This window comes from Apodemus sylvaticus, chromosome 22, assembly GCF_947179515.1.
Source record: "Apodemus sylvaticus chromosome 22, mApoSyl1.1, whole genome shotgun sequence".
Classification (NCBI taxonomy): domain Eukaryota; kingdom Metazoa; phylum Chordata; class Mammalia; order Rodentia; family Muridae; genus Apodemus; species Apodemus sylvaticus.
In genome coordinates, this window is record NC_067493.1 from 51,195,210 (window position 1) to 51,220,377 (window position 25,168).

The 25,168-nt window shown below is 49.0% G+C and overlaps 1 protein-coding gene across 1 annotated transcript in view; it reads right to left on the minus strand.

Moving 5' to 3' along the window:
* Nos1 (nitric oxide synthase 1) overlaps positions 1-25,168 on the minus strand; it is a 92,887-nt gene that overhangs the window by 35,298 nt on the left and 32,421 nt on the right. The window contains exons 6-17 of the mRNA XM_052168551.1: positions 24,223-24,314; positions 21,515-21,656; positions 18,004-18,143; positions 16,404-16,578; positions 13,716-13,817; positions 10,454-10,648; positions 9,832-9,917; positions 7,779-7,923; positions 6,778-6,882; positions 6,250-6,308; positions 5,104-5,205; positions 1,419-1,535 (exon numbers count right to left, since the gene is read on the minus strand). Of these exons, the coding sequence (XP_052024511.1) occupies positions 1,419-1,535; positions 5,104-5,205; positions 6,250-6,308; positions 6,778-6,882; positions 7,779-7,923; positions 9,832-9,917; positions 10,454-10,648; positions 13,716-13,817; positions 16,404-16,578; positions 18,004-18,143; positions 21,515-21,656; positions 24,223-24,314 (1,460 nt within the window). The remainder of the gene's footprint in view (positions 1-1,418; positions 1,536-5,103; positions 5,206-6,249; positions 6,309-6,777; positions 6,883-7,778; positions 7,924-9,831; positions 9,918-10,453; positions 10,649-13,715; positions 13,818-16,403; positions 16,579-18,003; positions 18,144-21,514; positions 21,657-24,222; positions 24,315-25,168) is intronic.

The window sequence follows — 25,168 nt, forward strand, 5'->3', positions numbered from 1 at the left end:
TGATGTTAGGGGAGGCTGTGTAGGGATGTGGAGAGGACAAGACGTTTTCCTGATTTCTATTCAATTCCAATGCCAGCCTGCAGCTGTTTTAAAGATACAGTGTTGGGTTGGGGAGACAGCCCAGTCAGTCAGCAAAGTGTTCATAAGGCCCAGTCTTCAGATTTCTAGAACCCATGTAAATCTGGTAGCAGGTGCCCATAATCCCAGAATTCCTGTAGCCAGAAAAGAGGCAGAGACAGGAAGCCTAGTATGTCAGCCAGCTTGGAGTCTGCAGACATGAGAAGAGGCCCTGTTTCAAATGAGGTGGAAAGGGGAGTCCCACACGGGAGGCTGCCCTCTCACCTCTATGTGTGAACTGCAGTGTGTGTGCCTGCATGCAACACACACACACCACATCACATACATGTACAAAATAGGAAAGAGTGTAAAAACATAGACATAGTTCTTCAGTTTAGGATCTCTATGTCCTGTGCCCCCTGGGCCTGGCTCTGAGCCTTATTTTGAAGGCTCATCTTGGGGCTGGAGAGATAGCTCAGTGGTTAAGAGCACGGACTATTCTTCGAGAGGTTCTGAGTTCAATTCCCAGCAACCACACCGAAGCTCAACCATCAGTCATGGGATCCAGTGCCCTCTTCTTCTGCATATCTGAAGACAGCTACAGTATACACATATACGTTAAATAAATAAATAAATAAATATTTAAAGCTTTAAAAAAAAAAGGCTCACCTATCTGGTCACGGTGGGAGAAGTCCATACCTAGTCTGGACGGTGTCCAACAGGGCATTGGTCTTATCTTGTCCGTTATCCAGGACAAGGCTCCACATACTGATTTTATCTTCAAAGACTAAACTGGACTCACATCGAATCCCCAAGTTTTTCAATCTTCAAGTTAGGCTTAGGTATCACACTGGTAGACAGACACCCCACCCCTGCTGCTCCCGCCCCCCTTTTGTATCTCCTTCTGCATCTCCTAAAGTAGCCCAGGCTGGCCTTGAACGTGCCATCCCCCTGCCTTGGACTACAAGTGTGCACAGCCATCTGTGGATCACCCTAGGTGGTTCTCACATGCACCCAGGGTTGATAAACACTAGATCTCCTTAGTGGGGTATCTCCAGAGACATTCACTCTGTATAAAATCTATCTACTTGAAAAAGCCGCCCTGCTCTTCCCAGCAGACAGTGGGCAGGCCTTAGTGATGGGCTCTGGGAGGGAGTTAGAGGAAGATGCATCGGAGGTTGTTGGATACAAGTGTTCTCACACACAGGAGACCAGGTAGCGTGTGTTAGAGAGGGACAGGCCCCAGAGGAAGGGAGGAACACTGTGGGGGGAATTCTCCTCCAGAACGAAGACCCACCTTGCAGATGAGCCCTGCTCTCTAAGAGCCCTTATCGACTTCAGTCCCTGGTGCCCTTGCTTACCTCACATTGGCCAGAGGTCCGGTACTTTCGAAGTTGTCTCTGAGGTCAGGCCCATCGCCTGATGACTTGCGGGAGTCAGAATAGGAGGAGACGCTGTTGAATCGGACCTTGTAGCTCCTGTGACAAAGGAATGGGTGGCTGTGAGTTCTCTTGGAGCCCTTCCCCTGGGGCCAGCTCCCACTCCGGTGCTTCAATTTATTGGTCCTGCTTCTAGAATCTTCTCTCCAGTATTATTTATTAATTATGCCCCTGGACTCTTTGAGAATTTATCAACTTATTCATAACTCACCACAATAATAGCCACCTGTGGTGGTTAGAGTAGATATGGCCCCCATAGACCTGTGTGTTAGAATGCTTGGACCATAGGAAGTGGCACTATTAGGAGGTGTGGCCTTGCTGAAGTAGGTGTGGCCTTGTTGAAATAGGTGTGGCCTTGTTGAAGGAGGTGTGGCTTTGCTAGAGGAAGTGTGTCACTGTGATGGCAGGTTTTTTGAAGCCTCATATACTCAAGCTACACTCAGTGTGACACACAGCGTACTTCTACTACCTATGGATCAAGATGTAGAACTTTTTTTTTTTTTGATTTATTTACTTATTATATGTGAGTACACTGTAGCTGTCTTCAGACACCAGAAGAGGGAGACACTGTAGCTGTCTTCAGACACCAGAAGAGGGAGACAGGTCTCATGACAGATGGTTGTGAGCTACCATGTAGGTGCCGGAATTTGAACTGGGGACCTTCAGGAGAGCAGTTGGTGCTCTTAACTGCTGAGCCTTATCTCCAGACCCAAGATGTAGAACTCTTAGCTCCTTCTCCAGCACCATGTCTGCCTGTGTGCTACCAAACTTCCTGCCATGATGATAATGGACTGAACCTCTGAACCTGTAAGCCAACCCAATGTGTTTTTCTTTGTAAGAGTTGCCTTGGTCACAGTGTCTCATCACAGCAATGTAACCCTAACTAAGACACCACCTTTGCAATAAATAAAATGGTAGCTATTTGCTCTCTGTGGCCATATTAATTCAAAATTAATTATAATAAACTAAAGGTAAATATAATATAAAATTAAATAATATAAACATAAAAATATTTAAAGATTAAAATATAAATATACAACAGATTAAAATTAAGATAAATATAAGAAACTAGGTGTCCCAGGAAGAGAGGACTTGATAAAATGTGGGATACACACAGTAGGTAAAATGTGGGATGCATAGTAGGTACTCAGAGGGTACTTTTCAGCCATAAAGAAGAACAAAGTCACATCATTTGCAGGAAAATGGGTGCAAGGGGTAATGGTTATCTAAGCCAACCCCAGAAAGACAAATATTCCATATTTCCTCTCATTTGTAGCTTCTAAATTCTATAACGATACATAAAAATCGTATATTTATAGATGGCATAAAAGAAGAGTTGAGGCTGTCTAGGGGAGAGAAGGGTGAGGAGAGGGTTGGGGTGTACATGGAAATATGCTCAAAACCCACAGCGCATATTTGCATGAAAGTTTAAAACATGGTCCCCTGCCTGTGCAAGTCATATTTCATCCCAGGTGCTTTACAGCCAGCACAGACAGACGATATGTCAGTAGGAAGCTCCGTGACGCTGGCCTGCCACAGAGGGACGTTCTTAGACATTTCAGGGCCGTGAGACACATTTCTAGGAAAAGTAAAAACTGTTTTGGCACTAATCTGAGGCATGAGTGGACACTGTGTGTGGACAAGTACATGTGCTTGTGGGTACATGTGTACATGTGTGTTCATGTGTGTGCTCACGTGTGAGGGTGTTTGTGTGTGCATGCATACAGTGTACATTGGAAGATGCATGCCCAGTGTTGGTTAGAACATCACTGGCCACATTTGAATGTGGCCTATGTCTTCTGAGGCCCCACCACACCCAGCTATATATATATATATTTTTTTTATTTTTAAAGTGTGAGTTCTGAGGATGGAGCTCAGGGTCTCACAGTTGTAAGGTAAGCACTTTATAGGCTGAACATCTCCTCATAGTCTCCACAGCCAAGGAGGATATCCAAGACCCAGAACTCAGCACAAGAGGCACAGGAAACAGGAGACTGAAAACGAAAATCAGTTTCCATCAAGACTTTTCATCTTTAGACAAAAGAAGGGCTGGCAGTTGCTGTTTTGTCAGAGGATCTGAGTTCAGTTCCCAGCACCCACATGTAAGTGTATGGCTACCTAGAACTCAGCTCCAAGAGATCCTACATCCCCTTGTGGCTTCTGTGGGTACTGCACACATGTATACATACATATATACACATACATAATTTAAAATGAAATCTTAAAAAAAACTAAAACAAAATTCCCAATATTCAACAGACAATCCTTTCCTTTTCAAATCCCCTCAAACTAAGGCAAAATCCCAAGAAACACATTAGAATGCAAAAGGAGAAGGAGGGAGATGGAAGAGAGAGAGAGAGAGAGAGAGAGAGAGAGAGAGAGAGAGAGAGACCAAAAAAGAACACCCGCGTTCTGGCAGAGCGTTTCTGGGCTGGATGCTTTTCAAAGTTTTTGTTCTAACAAGGTTCTAAATACACGGATGTGTATTTTCTGCCCCCAAAATAGACTCACATTGAGTCACTTCTCCAAATCTGTCATGCAGCATACCAGGGGGGTGGCTGTGTGGTTAACGGGGGAGGCAGGGTGGATGGTTGTGGGGTAAAAATATCAGCACGTGTATGTACTGTATGAGGCTGGAGGTTTCTGCCAGTGCAGTGCCTGTCATTAATAATTCCCTCCATCCTCAGCACCAGCCTCTAGAGAGTGGCACGGCAGAAGTTTCTTCCCATTTGCTCAGTGAGACCAAGTCCAGAGAGGTAAAGGGATTTGGTTAAGGTCATTAGTTAGTAGCACAGCCTAGGTTAGAATTCAGGACTCTTTGAGACTCAAAAGCAGCCAGGGATGTTCCAGTGCTGAATGTACATCATCTAGTATACAGCATGCACACATGCATACACACATACCAACAGACACTCATGCACTCATCATGCATACACACCAGCACACACACATGCACTCATGCATGCACACATACCAGCACTCATGCACTCATACATGGACACACACCAGCACACACATGCACTAATGCACGCATACACACCAGCACACACACATGCACTCATACATGCACACATGCCAGCACACCCACATGCACTCATGCATGCATACACACTACCACACACATTTCATTCATATATGCACACATACCAACACCCAATACACTCATGCATGCACACATATCAGCACACATATGTATTCATACATGTACACACATCAGCATACCCACATGTACTCATGTATGCATATACACCAGCACACCCACATGCACTCATGCATGCACACACACCAGCACACACCCATGCACCCATGCATGCACACACACCAGCACACACAGATGCATTCATACATGCACACCAACACTAGCACACCCACATGCACTCATGCATGCATACACACCAGCACACACACATGCATTCATGTATGCACACCCACACCAGCACACCCACATGCACTTATACATGCATACATACCAGCACACACCCATGCACCCATGCATGCACATACATCAGCACACATACATTCACTCATACATGCATATACACCAGCATACTCACATGCATGTACATGCGTGTGAGCACACGGAGGCACACACATGGATGCTCTCTACCTGTGCTGGCTGTCACGGGCAGCAACCAGACTGCGGACTTCAGAGTCAGCATGGGAGAGGGAAGGCCCTTTACGGGGAAAGAAACGCAAGGGTTCCGGGTACCTAGAGCGGAGAACGGATGGCGCCCTATCTCTCCATGAAGGAGGCAGGAATGGGGGAGCTGCTGTGAGTGGAAAGGAGAAGGATGGGGAGGTTGAGGGCTAAGATGCTCGAGGTGGTGGGAGCAAGGGCTTCCCAGGAGGTGTTCATGGCTCTGATCCCTGGGCACTCAGGACCTGGGGTTGGTCCTGGGCGCTCAGGAGGAAACCCAGAGAGATTTTTCTTCACAAGTCAGCTATGGCACTGCACGTATGCTCTTACGTCACAGGATTTGCTCTTCAGAAACAACCCTGTGTTGGCTTCCTTGAGGGGTGGCTCAGCATGTACCTGCCCTGTGTTCAACACCTCATAGAAGGTTCTGGAGGTTTCCAAAGATGATCTGGACCACAGACGTGTCTGCCTTGTAAAATGCTTTGAGGGGGAAATCAGTTTTATCCTTCTGCCATATCTATCGGTCCTGGGGATGGAACTTAGCTACTAAGGCCGGTGACAAGCAACCCCGTCTACTAAGCCATCTTGCTAGCTCTTGACAATGCCTTTAGAATGCGGGGTAGGACTCCTTCAAGACTGTGTGTGAAACACAGGTGTCCCCCTTAGGAGGTATCTTGTTTAACCCTTTGAACTTGACCTAGACCTTGGTCGTGTAACCACCGTGAGCACCAGATGGGCGGGTCTAAGGACAGAGTGGCTTCCGCTGACTTCTAGTGTGAGTTTCAAAGGCAGAGGGGGGGACATTGGGGCCTCAGCTCTCCTAAGACTCTCCCATCTTTTTATTTTCCTGGTTTGATTCTCAGCAATCAAAGAGTCAAGGTAAGCAGGATAATCTCTGCTAGATCACTAAGGAATCAGAGGCACAGAGGAGAGGTGTGATTGAGTCAGAGACCAGAATGCCAGCCACGGTTGAAGCCCAGACTACAAGCTAAAATCCACCTCCGAAGACTGGCAACCACGGCCCAGCCTTCACATGAATCCTAGGTGTCAAGACATACTGGTCAAGGGTTCCCAAGGGCATCCTATGACACTGGGGGTTGGGAGACATTCACTTACTTCCTCTCCTCCTGCATAGAGTTGGGGTGTCTCATCTCCATCAAAGCACAGCCGAATTTCTAGAAGTCAAAACAACATGAAGAACATATTAGAGGGTGGGCACGAGGTCTGGGGCCATAGCTGGTAAAAGAGAAGTCCAATGCCTGATGGATAGATGTCAGGGGTTGAGATAGGTAGCATTGCCCCAGCTGCAGGTTCAACCCAAGTGTGGGGGGTGGGGTGGCCATTTAAAGAGCATTTGTGAACTATCACCCCAGTGGATGGCTAACTGTTGTAGTCTTCATTGTACGGAAGTACTTCTGTGAGTTCAGAATTGGGGTGCCTTAAACACACAGCTTACCAAGGGTTTTATCCAAGGGACACTGATAGAAAAAACTTGGTATTGTGCCATTCCACCCAGTTGGATCAAATCAAAGTCTTGGCTTTGGGGATGGGGGAGGGCTTACATCTGAGTGGGGAAGGGGTCCCAGCTGTGGCTGTTTTCTCTGGGGGATGGAACCCAATGCTAGGACCGGGGCATCCGCTCACCTCCCCGTTCTCAGGGGGGTCTCCGTTGCCAAAGGTGCTGGTGACCACCAGGACCAGGGCTTCGTGCTCCAGGTGCACGATGTCATACTCCTCCATGGACATAGCCTAGGTGGGCAGGGACACCAGAGGGGGGAAGGGAAAAAGGATGAGCAGTGACCAGGAGAGAGTGACAGGGACGAGGGTGTGAGAAGGAAGAAGGGAGCACTTCCCAGTTGCCCCCTTGCAATGGGGCCCAATGTTGTAGATGCTTACCATCCCGTGGGCTCACACGGGTAACACCAACGCCTTTCACTCTCATGAAATCTTGCTGTGGCCATTGTGTCCTGAAGGACTATGGGAATTCTGGGTCCTGGCGCAGTGAAATGGTTGCTAGGAGACTAGATCTTACTACCGCACACTTGCATTTGGGAGCTGGCTATCCAAACTCCTCCAGTCCTCGTGCTCGGGTAGCAAGGGCTTCACCAGTTGAGCCATGTGCCCAATCCCAGGGCATGGGATTTTTTAGTAAAGGGAGCCCTGACCATGGTGAGCCAGACTTGATCCAGCAGTGCCTGACCAGGCTTGCTCAGTTTTCTCTAAGCCTCCAGTGCTCCAGAGGACCTGAGCCCTCCAAGGCTGAAGTGCCTCCCATAGGGCGAGACTGCCAGCTGTGTCTTAGCATTCCTTGCATATTCTCAACGTATGTTCTAAGGAACCCCGGTCTCCCCAGATGCCTCATGAGAACAAGAGCTTCACGGTCAGATACATTTGGGAAATACATATAGCTAGTCATGGGTGTTCGTAGATAAAGGTTGATAGTTAACAGCTCTACAAAGTCCTGCGCTGATAAGACCCATGGACCTAGGTTTTTCACACTGATACCCAGCGGGATGGCGTTTCCTCTGTGTCCTAACAGTTTGCTCTAGAGATTGGGGTTTCATGTGGTCTGGACCTCTGTATGCAAATATGTGAGTTATTTATTTTCCACAAGGATCCAGGGAGCTGATGCTACTCTCTCTCACCTTGGCATCGAAGGCATGCTTGAAGATCTCGCACAGGGTCTTGGCATAGGCTTGGGATTTGCCTGTCTCCGTGGCATAGAGGATGGTCGCTTTGACCCTCTTGGCCATGGCCTGTCCCATCAGTTTGGCTGAGAACTTGACGGCCCTGGAAGGGAGCCGACAGAGAAAATGGGGAACAGAGAAGGGACGCGAGATGCTGAGACTTAGGGACCCCCAGAGACACAGCACACACCAGAGTTCAGAGACTGTATTGACTGCTCCATTAGTTCCCCAATGCAACAAGTTCTGAGGTCCAAGGTTGGCAACCTGGCTGTTGTTGTGTGGTTGTATCTAGTCCTGAGAGCCTTAGAATGTCACCAATAATGCCCAGGCCCTGAGATTTTTGAGAAAAGAATTTATGTCATGTGTTAATTTATTTCATGCTCACGAATAATAGCCTTGTGCTATTGCCTCAACCTAGGCATGGAGGTTAAAGGTCAGCCTCCCCAAATTAGTCCTCTTTCCACAATGTAGATCTTGGGATTTAGACTCAGGTCCTGAGGCTTGGCAGCAACACCTTTACCCTCTGAGGTGGTTGAACGTCAGTGGTTTATTACACCCACAAAGGAAGAATCAGATTGCTTTATTTACAAATACATATCTAGCTAAATTTCTGCATGGACCTTGGTACCTAGTAGGTACCTAGATAGACATCAATTATCTATCAAAAGAAATTGTCAATTTTTAATGACGCTGTGCCTAAACTGGGGGGAGTTTGACACCAAGTTGGAGAACTTTAAGCTAGGGCTGTACTGGGGGGGGAGGGGGAGAGGGAGGGGCAGGAGTGGCTGCCCACCACAGATTTAGCTGTACCTGAATTTCCATTCCTATCCTCACTAGAAATCTCCTAGAAAACAAATGACTAGATATCTCCCACCTGGGGTTTATTGGCGGTTAAGTTCATCCCTTTATACAATTAGGGAAACCACCCACACTGTAGGAAGGCTTTCAGCTCAGGGGGAGGGAGGGAGAGGAATGGAAGGAGCCTGGACGGCTCCCCTGGAAGGCTGGGAGCCCAGAGAGCATGTATAATTAACTCATAGGGTCTCCACCCTGAACTTGGTAACAGTGTTTCTTGCAACTGCCTTTCTATCCTGGAGCCTGCAGGGTGAAACTGTAACCAAATATGACTGTTTAGGGTACTCTAGTAAGGAAAGGAGGCGGCTGGTGAGCTCTTAGGGATAGGAAGGCGCAGAGATGGAGGGAAGAGAGGATGGAGGGAAGTAGGGATGGAGAGAGAGAACAGGACCATCTACTAGGTCTAAGTTCATTAGATCAGGTACTGTGGGGTGGACCGGAGTCTTGCCTCTGGGGTCCCCAGTATATCGCTGGTACCTGCTGTACATCTGGATGTGCCTGAGGGTTCTAAGGATCTGGGGGCTGAACAGAAGCTAGTTTAGTTTGTGTCAAAATATCTTCTGCCAAACAAAGGTCACTACTAAGTGGATGGGTGGGGTTTTGTTTCTTGGGACAGAAGGTTGGTGACCCCATTAAGTCATCTTTGTGGTGTACAACACATATGCCAGCTTGACTCTGGATTGAAAGTGATTCCTCAGGGGCCTTGGTCCATAGCTTCTTGATCTTCCATTTGGCTAAGTAAAACGTTGTTGTTGTTATTATTATTATTATTAAAATATTTAATATATGTAAGTATACTGTAGCTGTCTTCAGACACCCCAGAAGAGGGCATTAGATCTCGTTACAGATTGTTGTGAGCCACCATGTGGGTGCTGGGATTTGAACTCAGGAACTTCGGTGGTGGTTGTTGTTGTTGTTGTTATTATTATTATTATTATAAGACAGGATTATGTAGTTCAACCTGGTCTTCCCTAACTCAATACTTTGTGTGTGTGTATGTGTGTGTGTGTGTGTGTGTGTGTGTGCCTGTGTTCTGGTGGAGCGGGATGGACATATCCATCACCGTGTTGGCACATGGTACAGCACCTGCCTAGCTCCAGGTACTCCCGGCTTGTGGACAAGTAGATCCCTCCATCCCCCAGTGCAGGGCACTCACTCTGCCAATTTTTTGAAGCCGATGGCTCGCCGCTTCGTGGGGGTCCCATTGGTGCCCTTCCACACGTGGGTGCTCCATGGATCAGGCTGGGAAGAGAAGTGACGGTAACAGTCAAAACAAAGCCCTGGGGAAATTCAATCCCACCAGGAGATACCCAGAGTTCCTTGGGGCTGGGGCGGGGCTGCCCCACCTCAGTCCCAAAGAGTAGGGATTGAGCCAGGGATGGCCACACATGTTCCTGTAGAAGGTGATGGGTGTATCTCCCTGCAGTGTCCCACCAGGCCTTCCCGCTCAGCCCCGTTCCCTTTAGACTCCGCGTTTGAAATAGGGTCTGAATACATAGCCCAGGCTGGCTGCAAATTTCTCATCTTTCTGTATCAACTCTCCCGAGTCCTGGGATTCTAGGTGTGTGCCACCATGTCTAGCTCAACGCTTCCTGTATCTTCACTTCCTTTTCCTACTTCCTGTCTCTGTACGGCTCTCTGTCTCTCTCGGGCTACTGGGCACACCCACGTCCACTGCACTGACCTGTTTGAAAATGGCCCTCGGGATTTGGGAAAACTTGACTCATGCATGGTGGGTCTCAGGGTAGAAGGGAGCCTGGGGCAGGGTGGGGCCGGACCTGGTACTCAAAGGACGGGGTGAGTCGGTAGTTGAGCATCTCCTGGTGGAAGACAGGGGTGATGCTGCCTGACATGGGGGGCACGATCCACACCCAGTCGGCGGGGCAGCCCCCCCTGCAGCGGTATTCATTCTCCATGTGTTTGATGAAGGACTCGGTTGCAGAGTGGTGGTCAACGATGGTCACCTTGTCACTCTGCAGGAGGAGAAGGGACACGGAGTCAGGAAGGATAAGAAGGTGGGATGTTTGGGTACCTCCCCTACAGGGTCCGACAAAGGGCAGACTTGGATGACTCAACGTTAAGTCTAATTGCACAAGAGAAAGGTTCTGTTTGGTGCTAAGTCTGTCTCCAAAACCTTCCTCATCTGTCTTTAATCAGGGTGTGGAGTCTCAGGCGGGAGCTAGGCTCTCAGGGTTTTCTTACATCTGTGTACACATCCCTGGTGCGAGATTTTCCACGTTCAATCAAATTAGCGCAGTGGAAGGCCTATGATTGGACAGGAAAGGAGGGGCGGAGCTAGGGTTGGAGGAGGAGAGAAACAAAAGGAGGAGTCCAACGTGGGGTTATCTAAAGGTTAGAACTTTGGGTTAAAGCTTTTATCATAACAAATCAGCTCTGAAATTACTGTATTGGCATCTTGTAATTGTGTTTATAATATACATGATTCTAATTGGCTTATTAATTAAGCCTTAAGAGTTTTGGTTTACTTGGTTATTGGAATGTGGGTCCACTGATAGTGGAGAGCTGGTGACCATGGAATGTGTGGGATTTGCATGGAAGTGAGAGGATTTTTGTTTGTTTGTTTGTTTGTTGGTTTTTTGGATTTGGTTTTTTTTTTGGAGACAGGGTTTCCTCTGTGTAGCCCTGGCTGTCCTGGAGCTCACTCTGTAGACCAGGCTGGCCTCGAACTCAGAAATCCACCTGCAGGCATGTGCCACCACCGCCCAGCCCAGCGAAGTGAGAGGATCTTGCAGGAACCTGTCAATGGTGTTGTAACTGCCAGTGTCACTACTAGAGCAGGACCACAGCCTCGGGGCAGGAGAACACCCTCCCTACCCCCACCGGAGAGTTAGCTGAGCCTTGCAAGTTTCCCCAGTGAGAGAGCTGTGGCTCGCCATTGAAGTGCCGACAGATCAGTTCTGGAAAGAGCCAGGGCAGTTCATTTTAATATTTTGCGCATAAATCCTGTGCTCTATTTACCATCTGTAACTATTTATCGTAGCAAAATAAAATGCTCTCAACCTGGACCATTTTAGGGAGAGAGTTTGAGCCTATTAGAGACCAAATGAGTAAGGCAGTGTGGTGGTTTGAAGACACTTGGCCCAGGGAGTAGCACCATTTGGAAGTGTGACAATTGTGGCATTATTGGAGGGGGTGTGGCCTTGGAGTAGGTGTGGCCTTTCTAGAAGAGGTGTGGCCGTGTTGGAGGAAGTGTGCCATCATGGGCATGAGCTTTAAGATCCTCTTCCTAGCTGCCTGGAAACCAGTCTTCTCCTAGCAGCCTTCAGATGAAGATGTAGAACTCTCAGCTCCTCCAGGGCCATGCCTGCCTGGACGCAGCCATGTTCCTGCCTTGATGATAATGGACTGCACCTCTGAACCTGTAAGCTGGCCGCAACTAAATGTTATCCTTATAAAAGTTGCCTTGGGGCTGGAGAGATGGCTCAGCAGTTAAGAGCACTTATATTCTTCCAGAGGTCCTGAGTTCAATTCTCAGCAACTACATGGTGGCTCACAAACATCTGCAATGGGTTCTGATGCCCTTTTCTGGTGTGTCTGAAGACAGTGACAGTGTACTTACAGCAGTAAAACCCTAACTAAGAGAGAGGCAGTTGGTTGGACCAAAGTCTAGCACGGGCTGGGGCTGGTGGGCATGGATTCACAGATTGTCTAAGAGACACTGCTCCGACTCCTTTCCTTCCCTTCCTTCACCTCTCCACGGCCTGAGTGTCTCCATCAGGGGCCAAGTTCTGATCATTTCTACAGCTCCTTAACTATCCATGGGATGTTGCCTCTTGCCCTGTCTCCTGCACAGATCTCTGCTCTATTCATATCCACCCAAGGTCTGAATGAACACACCTATCTTCTGTCCACCAGGGCAAGGTTAATGTCAGGTCCCCAGAGCAGTGGCTGAGATACCAGTTAGGGTCTGTCCACGTGGCATAATGACGGTGCCCACCTGTGCTGAGGGGCAGCGTGGTCTGGGTGGCCTATTTCCCACTCATCTTACTATAACTCCTGATAAGGGGCAGGGAGCTATATGACTGAGGGTGAAGATGGGTCAGTCTGAGTCTCTAAGAGATGGAAAAGCATGGAGACCCCCATCATCAAACTGCAGAATCTTAAATATCAAGTCCAATCCTTCCTCTCATTCCTCTCCATCAAATCTCCACCCTGCCCAGGTCATGACAGGAAGGTATATGGGCAAGACGTAGGTCACATGACATATAGGAGCCCCTGAAGGTGGTTACTTTGTTGGTGTTTATGTATTTGAGTGTGTATGAAGGTGCACACACATATATGTCCCTGTGGAGGCCGGAGGGGAACTTTGGATGTCATGTCTCAGATGCCTGTTTTGAGACAGCATCTCTCATTAGCCTGGTACCTCACCAAGGTGGGCTAGGCCGGACAGGATCCAGGAATCTCTGCCTCCTCTCTCACTGGGGTTACAAGCGTTTATCTCCTCCACCCGGCTCTCTGCGTGGGCTCTGGGGATTGAATGTAGGGCCCCATGCTTGTGAAGCCAGGCCTTTCCTGACTGAACCATCTCTTCAGCCCCCCAAAGGTGGACTTTCCTAGGCAGAACCCTTAGCCCTCAGTTTGACGTCTCCAGAGCAGTGGTTTTTAACCTTCCTGATGCTAGGGCCCTTTAATAGAGTTCCTCATGCCGTGGACCCCCCTACCTGTAAGATTATTTTCATTGCTACTTTGTAACTGTTATACATCATAACGTAAATATCTGTGTTTTCTGATGGTCTTAAGCCACCCCTGTGGAAGGGTCGTTTGACCCATAGGTTGAGAACTGCTGTTCTAGACTTTGTTTTTTTTTTTTTTTATTTGTTTGTTTTTCAAGACAGGGTTTCTCTGTGTAGCCCTGGCTGTCCTGGAGCTCACTCTGTAGACCAGGCTGGCCTCGAACTCAGAAATCCGCCTGCCTCTGCCTCCCAAGTGCTGGGATTAAAGGCGTGACCACCACGCCCAGCTGGTTGGTATTCTCCCCTCTCCTTTGAGGCCTGAGTTTGGTGCCGAGCCCTAGGGTACCTGGAAGCTGTAGAGAACCGCAATGTTGATCTCCACCAGAGCTTGGTCCTTCCAGAGGGAGGACGTCTTCCTCATGTCTAAATCCATCTTCTTCGCTACTTCCTGGAAAAGCAAAGAAAGCATCGAATCACGGGGCTGGCTAACTCTGGATTTCCAGGCCAGAGACAGCGGTTATCAGTTAGCCACTCACAGGCTGACTGACTGGCTCACAGGCTCCAAAGATTTGTGATTGACAACCCAGTTGGTAACTAAAGAGACATGGCTGGCCCTTAAGCCACTAAACTCATGTGTCAATCAATGTAAGAGAACGCATGAGTTAATGCCTAATACTTGAGAACTGCAGACCCGGGGCTAGGATGCTTTCTAAGCCAACGACACTCTAGCAAAATAACTGGAGAGAAATATGTCCTGGCATTAATACTTGACATAATAGAAATGAGTGCCCAGGTCACAGTGGCAGAGGCCTGGAGGCAAATTCCTTAATTAAAGTTGTGTTTTCCCCTCTCTTTGTCAAGGCTAGTCACTGGTGGGAGCCCAGGTCTCATTACAACACTCAGATGCTACCATCGCTCAATTTGGGTAAATTGCTCCTCAGCCCGGCTGACATCTTGTCCAGCCTCCGGAATTGAAGGGCCGGGGTGACAGAGTCTCTCATTTAAGTCATGAGGTGACCCAGAGAGTGGAGAGCAGACTTATTAATTCACAGTCCGAGTGAGGTGAAGGTTTTCAGTTTAGCTTGGATCAGGAATCAGGGACAACTCCACAGGAAGTGAACGGGTCCTACTTTATGTAAATCTGACGAATGCCCAGTGAATTTCTGAAATGCGGGAAGGTTCATACAGCTGGGCACAATGCAGTATTACTTTGACTAAAAGAATAAAAAAATGTTGAAAAAAATGCCTTTTTGACTTGAAGAAAAACGGAAACAAACAAAACGGAAACTGAAACTTTTAGATGTCAATTGAATTAGGATACTGCTTGAACTGGGAAACAACCTAATGTGTTTGTTTGTTTGTTTTCCTTGCCGGAGGCTTGCATATTCTGGTGTCCAACTGCTAGGGAGCTGGAGAATTCTGATATTCAGACCACACTCCAGACTGAGAGTCTAAAAATCCTATGGGCTGGGGCCCTGCCACCATGAAATTCTTCAGGTCACCCCAGCAAGGCTGATGACCTCCCTGCGCCCCCCCCCCCATATGAGTAAATATTGTTTTATTTTTCATGTTTTGAAACAGGGTCTCATGTAGCTCAGGCTGGCCTGGAACTTGCTATGCAGCAGAGGACAGCCCTAACTTCCTAATCCTTCCTAATCCTGATTTCCTAATCCTAATCCTACCTTCCAGCACAGTATTACTAGGCCTGGGTTACTGTGCCTGGAGACATGGGTGGGGGTTTAACAGCCTAAACATAGTGCTTATCTCTTGAGTTCTTATCTCAATTCCTCACTGAAAGACCATGTGATCCAGATTCACCCCTGACTCCTCAGTTTCTCTATAACCTCCTTGGAAACAAGACGGACAGTTGCCAATTGCCAATTTGCTAACAAATACAATATAACAACAACAACAACAAAAAAACAAAAAACAAAATACCCCTCCCCCAAATAAAGTAGGCCTGTGGAGATAGCTCAGTGGCAGAGAGCTTGCCTAGTGGGCTTAGGGGCTGTGGTTCAACCCCAGTACAGTAGAAACAAACAGGAAAACAAAACCAAACAAACTCAACACACCAAGAACCCCAGTCCTCCCAAACACACACACCCTGCATGGCTTCTGCGGCCAGTCCATACCCAGCACTCCTTCATGGTGTGATCGGACCACCCTGGTCCAGAATATTCAAGAGAAATGCATCTGTACACAGCATGCAAAGCCATTTCTCAGGTCACTCTTTCTTAAACTGCAGAGTGACAGCCGTTTGTACGTAGTACACAGCACCTATACTGTGTCTCGAGTCATATATATGTCAGCTGCAGAGGGTTCTGATATACCTATACCGGAGGCCCAGTGTAAACACCACAGAATTTTATGTATGGGACTTGGGTATCTGAGAGGTGCGCGCGTGTGTGTTTGTGTGTGTGTGTGTGTGTGTTTCTGCATAGGTATGGGTGTCTCCATGCACATAGGTGTGTGTGTGTGAGCATATGTTCATGCAGAGACCAGAGAGCAGCCTCTGCTGCCTTGCTCTTCAGTGGCCATCCTCCTTGTTTCCTGAGGCAGGCTCTCACGCCGGCCTGGAACTTTCTAAGCAGACTAGGCTTCCCACCAGCGAGCCCCAGAGACCCATGTGCCTCCACTCCCCTTGTCCTGAGATCACTTGCAACCACTACCGTGCCCGGCTTTAAGCTGTGAGTTCTGGGGTTTAAACTCAGTCTGTCACGCTTTGGGTGGGAAGCACTTAACCTAAGGAGCCATCTCTCCGGCCATCTGCAGATTTTCACATCTGAAGGGGCCCGGGGAACCCTCTGTGGGTGTCAAGGGAAGGCTCGCATGGCAAGGCCCTCACACAGCATTCTCTGTGATGGCGGTGGCTGTGCTACTTGGTACTTCAGCCTTCACTAGGAAAGACACAGCTGCTTCTGGCCTTTCTAGAAGATTTACTGCGACTGTAGTTCTGTCCCCACACTTCCCACCTCCCCAAAGTTGCAGAGCTCTATCCTCTGTTCCTGCATTCGGGACCATCGGGGGACCTCACCTCCAGGATGTTGTATCGAGAGTTGTCACAGTAATCACGGACGCCGATCTCGGTGCCCATGTACCAGCCGCTGAAGGGACAGGCGCTGAACTCCAGGCCCCCTATCTCCAGGAGCATGTTGGACACAGCGGGGAGCCCGTACCATCTGAGCCCCAGGTCCTTAAACCAGTCAAACCTGCAGAGAGCAACGGGGTTGGGGGAGGAGCTGCTCAGCATGCGGCCAGTATCTCCTGAGCTCCCGAGCAGCATCCTCATGATGGGATGCTCCAGGCCCAGCACCCGCTGGGACCACACACTAACCCTGATTATTGACAGTTCCTCCTCCCTATCGTCTCCTCGTTTCCGTACCTTCATTTTTAAATCTATACTTGCTTCCCAGATAGATATTCATCGCTCTGGGATACCTTCCCAATGTCCAGTTGGGTCCAGGCGACCTCATAGTTCCCCTTTGCTGTGCTTTCTTGCAACTATTTTAGGAGCCATTGGTCTATGGTCTTCTCCTCTTTGACACAAACCACAGAGGCGGGGACAGAATGAGGACCACAAGGCAGGCTAAACAGCCTAGAAGGGGACACCAGTAAGCCAAGTGCACCCAGGGATCTGGTTGTGTTCCAACGTATCAGGCACCTCGCATAGGTGCTCTCAGTCCAGGGAAGACTCAGGTAAGGCAGGAGGGGTACCAGTGCCAGGTGCAACCTTCAGGGGGTCCCCAGAAATGGAGCCAACAAGATCAGCACTGTTATTTGTGTATGAGGTATTTGAAAAGAATCCACACTCAAAAAGAAAAAAATTAAAAACAACCCTCTTTAAATAGACAGGCTCTCTTTCCTGTGACTTCCCTAACTCGCCAGACCCTCATGTCAGGTCTGAGCCGATCCTGTGTTTACTTAAGAAGTTGAGATGTAGCTCCTCACAGATTAAAAATAATTAACTGGATTTTTAAGATCTATTTTGCATATGACTTGAGTTTCTTAGCAACCTTCCTCGGGTTTGGCCCTGGTCTAGCACCTCAGGGTGGGGTTCCTTCATTCATTTTATAATTAGATTTATTTGTGTGTGTGCATGTGTGTGTATGTGTGTGTCAGAGGACAGTTTATGGGAGTCAGCTCTGTCCTTCCACTGTGTGGGCCCTGGGATCGAACTCACGAAGTCAGGCTTGGCAGCAAGCTCCTTTCCCAGCTGAGCCACCACACTAGCCTAGTGGGTCTTTCAGGTGAAAGTGCACTTGCTTCTCTAACCTTGGTCTTCTAGCTTCTTCCGGGTCCAGATTCTGTCTGAACTTGGTTCACCCAGGGTCAGTCACTGTGTGCAGCTTCCTCTATTGATATCTGTGTCTACAGTGAGACAGTAGTTGTGTCTAATCTTGTGACCCCAAGGGCTGGGCAAAGTGCAGGTCATGCTGTTGCTTAGAAATAGATGTGTCTGGTGGCCCAGGCTGGTTCAGGAGGACCCTCATATCCCAGCCTGACAGCCAGGATGGGACCCAGGGCCCACTTGCTGTCTGTGCGGCTGTAGAGAACCTGGGTTGGAGGGGGGGACATGAGATGGACAGAGGAGGTAATGGGGAGAGCGTCCCTCCCCCAAGGGCACTCCCTCTTACTTGGGGTGCCTGATGGGTACTTCCAGCACCAGTTCCGGGGGAATCTGGAAGAGTTCAGGGTCGTTACCATTGGCCTGGAGCAGGAGAGGCAGCACATCGAAGCGGCCTCTTGGGGCTTTCCAGCCCTGCTGTATACAGATCTGCAAGCAGAAACCTCCGGTCACAACTCTGCTCCTGCCCCTCCAAACACAGCACATAGCCGGCATGGAGAAGGGGGGAGAGGGTAGGAGGTAGGGGAGGGGAAGGGGGAGGAGGGAAGGGAGGGTTTTGGAGGAGGGAGGGGAGGGGAAGAGGGGAGGGGAGGGGAGGGGGAGGAGGGAGGGGAGGGGGTAGAGGCCTCTCAGTCATGAGTGGTGCTTCAAAAAAAAAAAAAAAAAAAAAAAAGAGCTACCTTTACCAGCTCTGTCTGACCTCACCATAGAACCAGGGTAACTTCTCCAGTGGACACAGGTCAGCCTGATCCAGAAAGGGTCTCCCGTGCTGGCTGTGCACACGGAGGGGATGAGGGCTGACTGATTGACTGTGTCATCCTCCACCAGCTAGCTTTTATGTACAGTGTTGTTAAGTGTCACAAGATACAAAGGAAATCTCCAGTGCAGTAGCTCTCTGCAGAAAATGCGGACACAGCAAGGAGACTCGGGAGATACAATGCATCGGAAGCTTCATTAGGAAAGGGAAGCTCAGAAGGGCGGCTCAGCTCACCAACACTCACATTTTCAACTGTGAATTGTAAATCCAGCAACGTACCTCATAGAAGCAATAAGTTGTTAATAATGGATTGAGATTTTAATCAGACATTTGATACTAAAGTTAAATAAGACTATACTTGTTTATTTGCTAAATATATTAAACCTATGTTTAAGGAACATAATAAAGTATTAAATATCAATAATATAGCATATCAATAATAAAGTATATTAAGTATCAATATTGGTTTATTAATTATATGCATTTTATTATTTTATGTTCTCTTTCTGTGGTGTATGTATATTTTGTATGTGTTTAGGTATGTAGGCTTTCTACCTTATGTTATTTGAGACAGGGTCTTTTTATAAAATAGCTGTATTGTTGTTGTTATTATTATTATTATTGTTGTTGTTGTTTTAGTTGATGTTTGTGGATACTTTGCTTGGGTATATATGTATACATTAGGTGCATCCCTGGTGTCTGCAGTGCCTAGAAGAGGGTGTTAGGTTTCCTTGAATTGGAATTATAGACAGTCATGATGTGGGCCATGGGAATTGAACCAAAGTCCTATAGAAGAGTCAGCAGGGTTCCTAACCACTGAACCATCTCTCCAGGCCAGAGGATCTCTCACTATGTAGCCCTGGCTATCCTGACACTATGTAGACCAGGCTGGCCTCAGAACCCCAGAGGTTCATCTGCCTCTGACTCCAGGGCTCTGGAACTGAAGGTGTGTGCCTGTCCTGAGACACAGCCTCTGACCATACCTCAGTGGTTTGGTTAGAGTACGATCAATCCTCCTGCCTCCAGCTCCTCTGTGCTGGGGTGACAGACACGTGTCTCAGCTCTTTACCCGGGTGCTGGGATCCGCGTGCAGCCAACCTTTACCTACTGAGCCACCTCTTCAGCCGCACTTGTGCTTTGAGACAGAACCTCACTAACCTCAGGCTGGCTTCAAACTCACATCCCCTCCACCTCAGTCTCCCGAGGGCTGGGAGCACAGACACGCACCGCCATGATGCATGAGAAAGGACAATATGACTGAAGTGAGCATATTCAAATATGATATTTAATAGTAAAATTGAACATATTTAATCCATTAAGTTTTCAAATGTATCAATGTGCTAATCTGCTATACCCTATTATATATACTCTGCTGTTATAATTTCAAAATATACTCAATATAAGATTATAATGGGGGTGGATGGGTGGAGAGGTATCACAGAAGTTAGTAGTATTACCTTCTCTTCCAGAGGACCTGGTTCGATTCCCAGCACCCGTGTGGGAGCTCACTACTGTAATTCCAGCTCCAGGGGAATCTGACATCCTCACACCAATGTTTATAAAATAAAATTAAGGTAATTATTTTTTAAAGATTTATTTATTTATTATTTTATGTAAGTACACTGTAGCTGTCTTCAGACACCCCAGAAGAGGGCGTCAGATCTCATTACAGATGGTTGTGAGCCACCATGTGGTTGCTGGGATTTGAACTCCTGACCTTCAGAAGAGCAGTTGGTGCTCTTAACTGCTGGGTCATCCCTACAGCCCTAAATTAATTATTTGTAAAGAGTATTTATGAGCCATTTCTGCTTTTTGGTTTTTTTTGTTTTTGTTTGTCGTGGTCACCTTGGAGATCTCTTGGTTGGGGTCATCTGTGAGGCACGATTACATCCATATGCATGCATGGTCACTATCAGGGAAGTGACAGGCTCCAAACAACCATGTAGCCAGGTTTGGGGTATTTCTTTGTGCTGCGTGAACAGAAGCCAGGGGAACGGATCCTGGCCATGGAAGGTTCTGGACACAGATAGGGAAGAAAGAGCTACAGTCCACAGTCATGTTCAGCTAAGCAGAAGGCAAGGTCAGCCAACTACATGCTTAGCAGTTAGCGCTCAGCCAAGTGGAATGGAGTCTGGGGTGTCTGGCCCGGACTCTGAGTGCACAGGTGCGGCTCCTGGTTGCCCCGGTTACAGCCTACAGTCGGGTTCTCAGGATTATCAAATTTCAATGAGAAAAGCCTTATGCATATGAAGTCAGCAAGTCAGGGTGTGGGTTGGATGAGTAAATGGGGACCTGGGCATTAGGATTTGTCTGCTGTCCTGTATCAGGGGGCACAGTATATTTGGAAGTGTCTCTTCCTGTCCATCACATCCACTCGGAAGGGACCCTGGGAGGGGGGATGGGCAGTCTTGGTTCCTTTGGCAGCCTTTGTCAACGTTGGTCTCCAGGGTTTAGGTATACTGATGCCTGGGACAGTTAAGCCTTACAGGCTAGCTCAATACACTGCCCCTGCCTCCCAGAGATCCCTCTGCCTCTGCTTCCCAGCTGCTGGGATTAAAGGCATGTGCCACTGAACAGGTTCCAGCTCAAACTATTGATCAAGAAGGAGCCATGTACGTCGGCTCAGGAAAGGTGGTCCCGGGATGGGACTTCTCTGAACAGTGGGAGTCTGGGGGACCTTCCCTGGAGGCCTAGGTATTCCTTCGTTCATTTAATAGTTTAGGATCAGGGCTTGCCACAGACAAGTTGATTTCAACTCTGAAAGGGGACAGAGGCTTCCACAGGGAGGGTTGGGGGAGCCAAAGGGGCGTGTGTGATGGATTTGTGGGCGGTCATATGCGAGAGAAAGTCTGAGGAGTGGTTCCTGTGCTCCTTGCTGACTGGACCCTTCAGGGTAGAAATGTTAAACCAGAAAAGCATGGGGCGGGGCGGGGGTGGGGGGCGGGGGCGGGGGTGGGTGCAGGGTGGGGGGGGTGAAGGGTGAGGGTTCGGGAGGGGTGGACGGAGAGTCCAGCGGGGATAGGCTTGAGGCATCTAGCCTCACCTCCGTAAACTCCACGTTAGCTGGATCCCCCAAGGTAGAGCCATCTGGCTGCTTGTAGCCGGCATAGCGGATGAGCTGCGAGTTCCACACTCGGAAATCGTGCTTGCCGTCTGTCCTCTGAGGGAATATAGTGATGGCCGACCTTGGGAGAGGAGAGAGGACCTTGAGAAGAGGAAGTCACCAGGGCAGGACCTGCCCATTGGAGGACACCGCGACGAAGCTGGAGATGAGATGCCCAGGTCTCCAGCCGGAGGAAGGAACCAAGTTACCAGAACCTCCAATTGAGCCCTTGTTCTGTGCAAGGCAGGAGGCAGGAAACACACACATCCTGGCTTTGAAGTTCTGATCCTCCTGTCCCAGTAGAATGAGAGGTGTGTGTTGCCCCACACTGCAGGGCATATGTACCTACATGAGCATTACCTGGCATGCCTCACTTGGAATCCCTCTCGGCTGACACGGGCTATACCCACAAACAGCTTCCTAGCTGGAGCTCACCGGACCCTACTTCTGCGCATGTCCATAGGTCTCACTCTCTAAGCATTTGCCACTGCCGGGCAGGATGGCACTAATTCCAGAGGATGAGGCTAGACCCTGGGCTGGAAGTAATTCATGGAGCCATTCCCGGGTGTGTGTTCTACATCTCTTAGTGAAAATCTCCGTGGCACGTGGGAGACCACAAAGCCCGAAGCCAGCTGCCTCCCCTCGGGCATGAAGACACACGGCTCCGTCTATAGGTGGCCACCAGCCAGAGCCTGTGTGTGTGTACACACTTTGCAGACACCTGTTTGTAAACACCAGAGCCACACACTGTGAGTCAGTCGGTGTGATACTCACTTTCGGCGTGGGAACAGAGACGGGGGGGGGGGGGGGGGGGATGGGAAGCATGCCCTTACACCCCCTACAGCTTGATTCCCTGGGGCTCAGTTACCTGCCAGTTTGAAGGCCAGTGTCACTTTGGCATAAACTATTTCTACTTGGGGTGTGCGTTCTCCTGTGTCTGCTGAATGGCTTTTAGACCCGAAGTTTAAAACTTAGGCAATCCTAAGTGGTTATTTTTTCAATCAGCTCTCTTGAAGATCCCCATTCCACAGCTGCAGAATTCGGGGTAACCCCTCTTCTTGCTGGCTCATAGTGTCCATTGGGTGTGGTGGCCCATGCCTGTAATCCTAGCACTTGGGAGGCAGAGGATTTCTGAGTTCGAGGCTAGCCTGGTCTACAGAGTGAGTTCCAGGACAGCCAGGGCTACACAGAGAAACCCTGTCTTGGAAAAAGCAACAAAACAAAACAAAACAAAAACAAACAAACAAAAAAACAACAACAAAAAAAGAAAACTACCAGAGCGGGCCCCAAAGCAACCTGAGGGCTTAGCCTTGGCAAGGTCTGACATTCATGGCTTAGAATATGCTGCAAGATTCTGTCTGCCTTCCTGTCTGTCTGTCTCTCTCTTTGTGTGTGTGTGTGTGTGTGTATATGTGTCTGTCTGCCTTCTTTTCTGTCTGTCTGTCTGTCTCTCTTTGTGTGTGTGTGCTTGTGTGTGTCTGTCTGTCTGTCTGTCTGCTTATACATGGAAGCCAGAGGCCCACCCTGCTTTTTGAGACAAGGTCTCTCACTCAGCCTGGTGGGACAGCAAGCCTCAGGAATCCCCACCCCCACTCCCCAGCACTGGGATGGCAAGCACTCACCAGGACACCTGGCTTTAAAAACATGGGTTCTGGGTTCACACTCAGACCCTGATGCTGGCGCAGCACACACCTTATCAAGTGAGCTTCCTCTGTAGCCACTTGCTGAATAGTTCTCTGATACTGTATCAGGGTGAGGTTACTTAGGAAAGAGTCCTAAAAGGAGTTCCTCACACACAAATGATTTCTGTTCCTTTGGATGGCTTAGGCAGTAAGGAAATCCATGCCTGACATGGACAAGCTCCCTCTGCATAAGCTCAGGGTGTGCGTGTGCGCGTGTGTGTGCGCGTGTGTGCGTGTGTGTGCACGTGTGTGTGTGTGTGCGCGCGTGCGTGCGTGCGTGTGCGTGTGTGTGTGTGTGTGTGTGTGTGTGTGAGTGTGTGAGTGTGTGTGTGTGTGTGTGTGTGTGTGTGTGGTCTATGGGAATAGCCCTGAAATAGCCTTGGGTGTCTCTGCGTTGGGACCAATTCTTAGCGGTGGGGGGAACAGATGTCACCAGCGGGATTGACAAGTGCAGCCAGCTGTGGACGGGGCTCAGCTGTGAGGGAGCAGCTGATCCAGTGTGGAAGTCACAGACCAAGTCACCCCCTGCCTTAGCTGGCTCCCTGCTGGCTCCCTGCAGGCTACTTTCTTTGTTTGGGTACAAGAGTCCAAGGTGGAGCTAGGAGCCACAGAACTGGAAGGTGCAGTGCCTGGCAGAGCCGGAGGCAGCCACAGCAGGGTGGGACACTGTGAGCGCTGGCTCTACTCAGAAATGGGAGTTTCTTCTTTCCAGGAATCCTAACTAGTTTCCCGTCCTCTCTGCGGGTGACAGGGAACTAGAGTCCAGCCAGACTTTCAGTTTTTGTTGTTCTTTTCTATTCCAGCAAAGGAAGGGCAGGGGATAAGAACGCCAGGCTATTCTGCTAGCTGGGTCACCTCCCCAGAAGGGGACAGCCTTGCTCCCTGGCAACTGAGGCACAGCCAGGACCAGGACCTTACGCTTCAGGGATGTCACCCAACTCCGTCCCACCCAGTGGGGCAACTCACCTGAGGTTCCCTTTGTTGGTGGCGTATTTGATGTGGTTACAGATGTAGTTGAACATGCCGTGGGCTGTGGTGCAGTCTCGGGCGTCGAACACCTGCAGAAGGTGCATGATGGGATTGCCGGCTGCCTTTCTCCCTGGCAGCCCCAGGGCAGAGTGCCTTTTGCAGGGGTACCTGAGTCCACTGCAGCTGCACCCTGTCTTGGTCAGCCAGTGGCCTGCCCCATTCTTAAAGTCTAGGCTGTATTTTTGTATTGCATTTTTAAATCCTAATAACCGAGGAAATAGCCCCAATGAATGTTTCAAAGAGGGCAAATGTACAAAAAAAGGAGTGAGCCTGAGCTATGATGAGCAGGTGATGCTTTCTGTGGGGCCACCAGGCATTTACAAGCAAGCAAGGGCTGGAGAGATGGCTCAGCAGTTAAGAGCACTGATGGCTCTTCTGAAGGTCCTGAGTTCAAATCCCAGCAACCACATGGTGGCTCACAACCATCAACAATAAGATGTGATGCCCTCTTCTGGTGTGTCTGAAGACAGCTATAGTGTACTCATATAAATAAAATAAATAGATTTTAATAAAACCAAGCAAACATCGAAAAATGTCGAACAGAGGGTGGAGGTGGGGGCTCCTGAGACCCCGCTCTGTCCCGGGGAGCTAGCTACTGGCAGATGATGGCTCCTTGCTCTCTTTGATGGTGTAGCGCTGGAAAGGTGACCACACTCCAGTGACTAAACCCCCCACCCCTCCCTCATGCCAGCAGTGCTAATCAAAGTCACAGAATGTAAAAATACAGTGTAGGATGTTGGAGGAGAGAGGGCCAGCTGGGAATGGGAAGGGGACGAGAGACGGTAGTGAGGACTGAACATGATCAAAACACTTCATGTGTCATGACGAAACCCATGAGTACATATAACATATGCTAACACAGTGCATGGAACAGAAAGCCCGA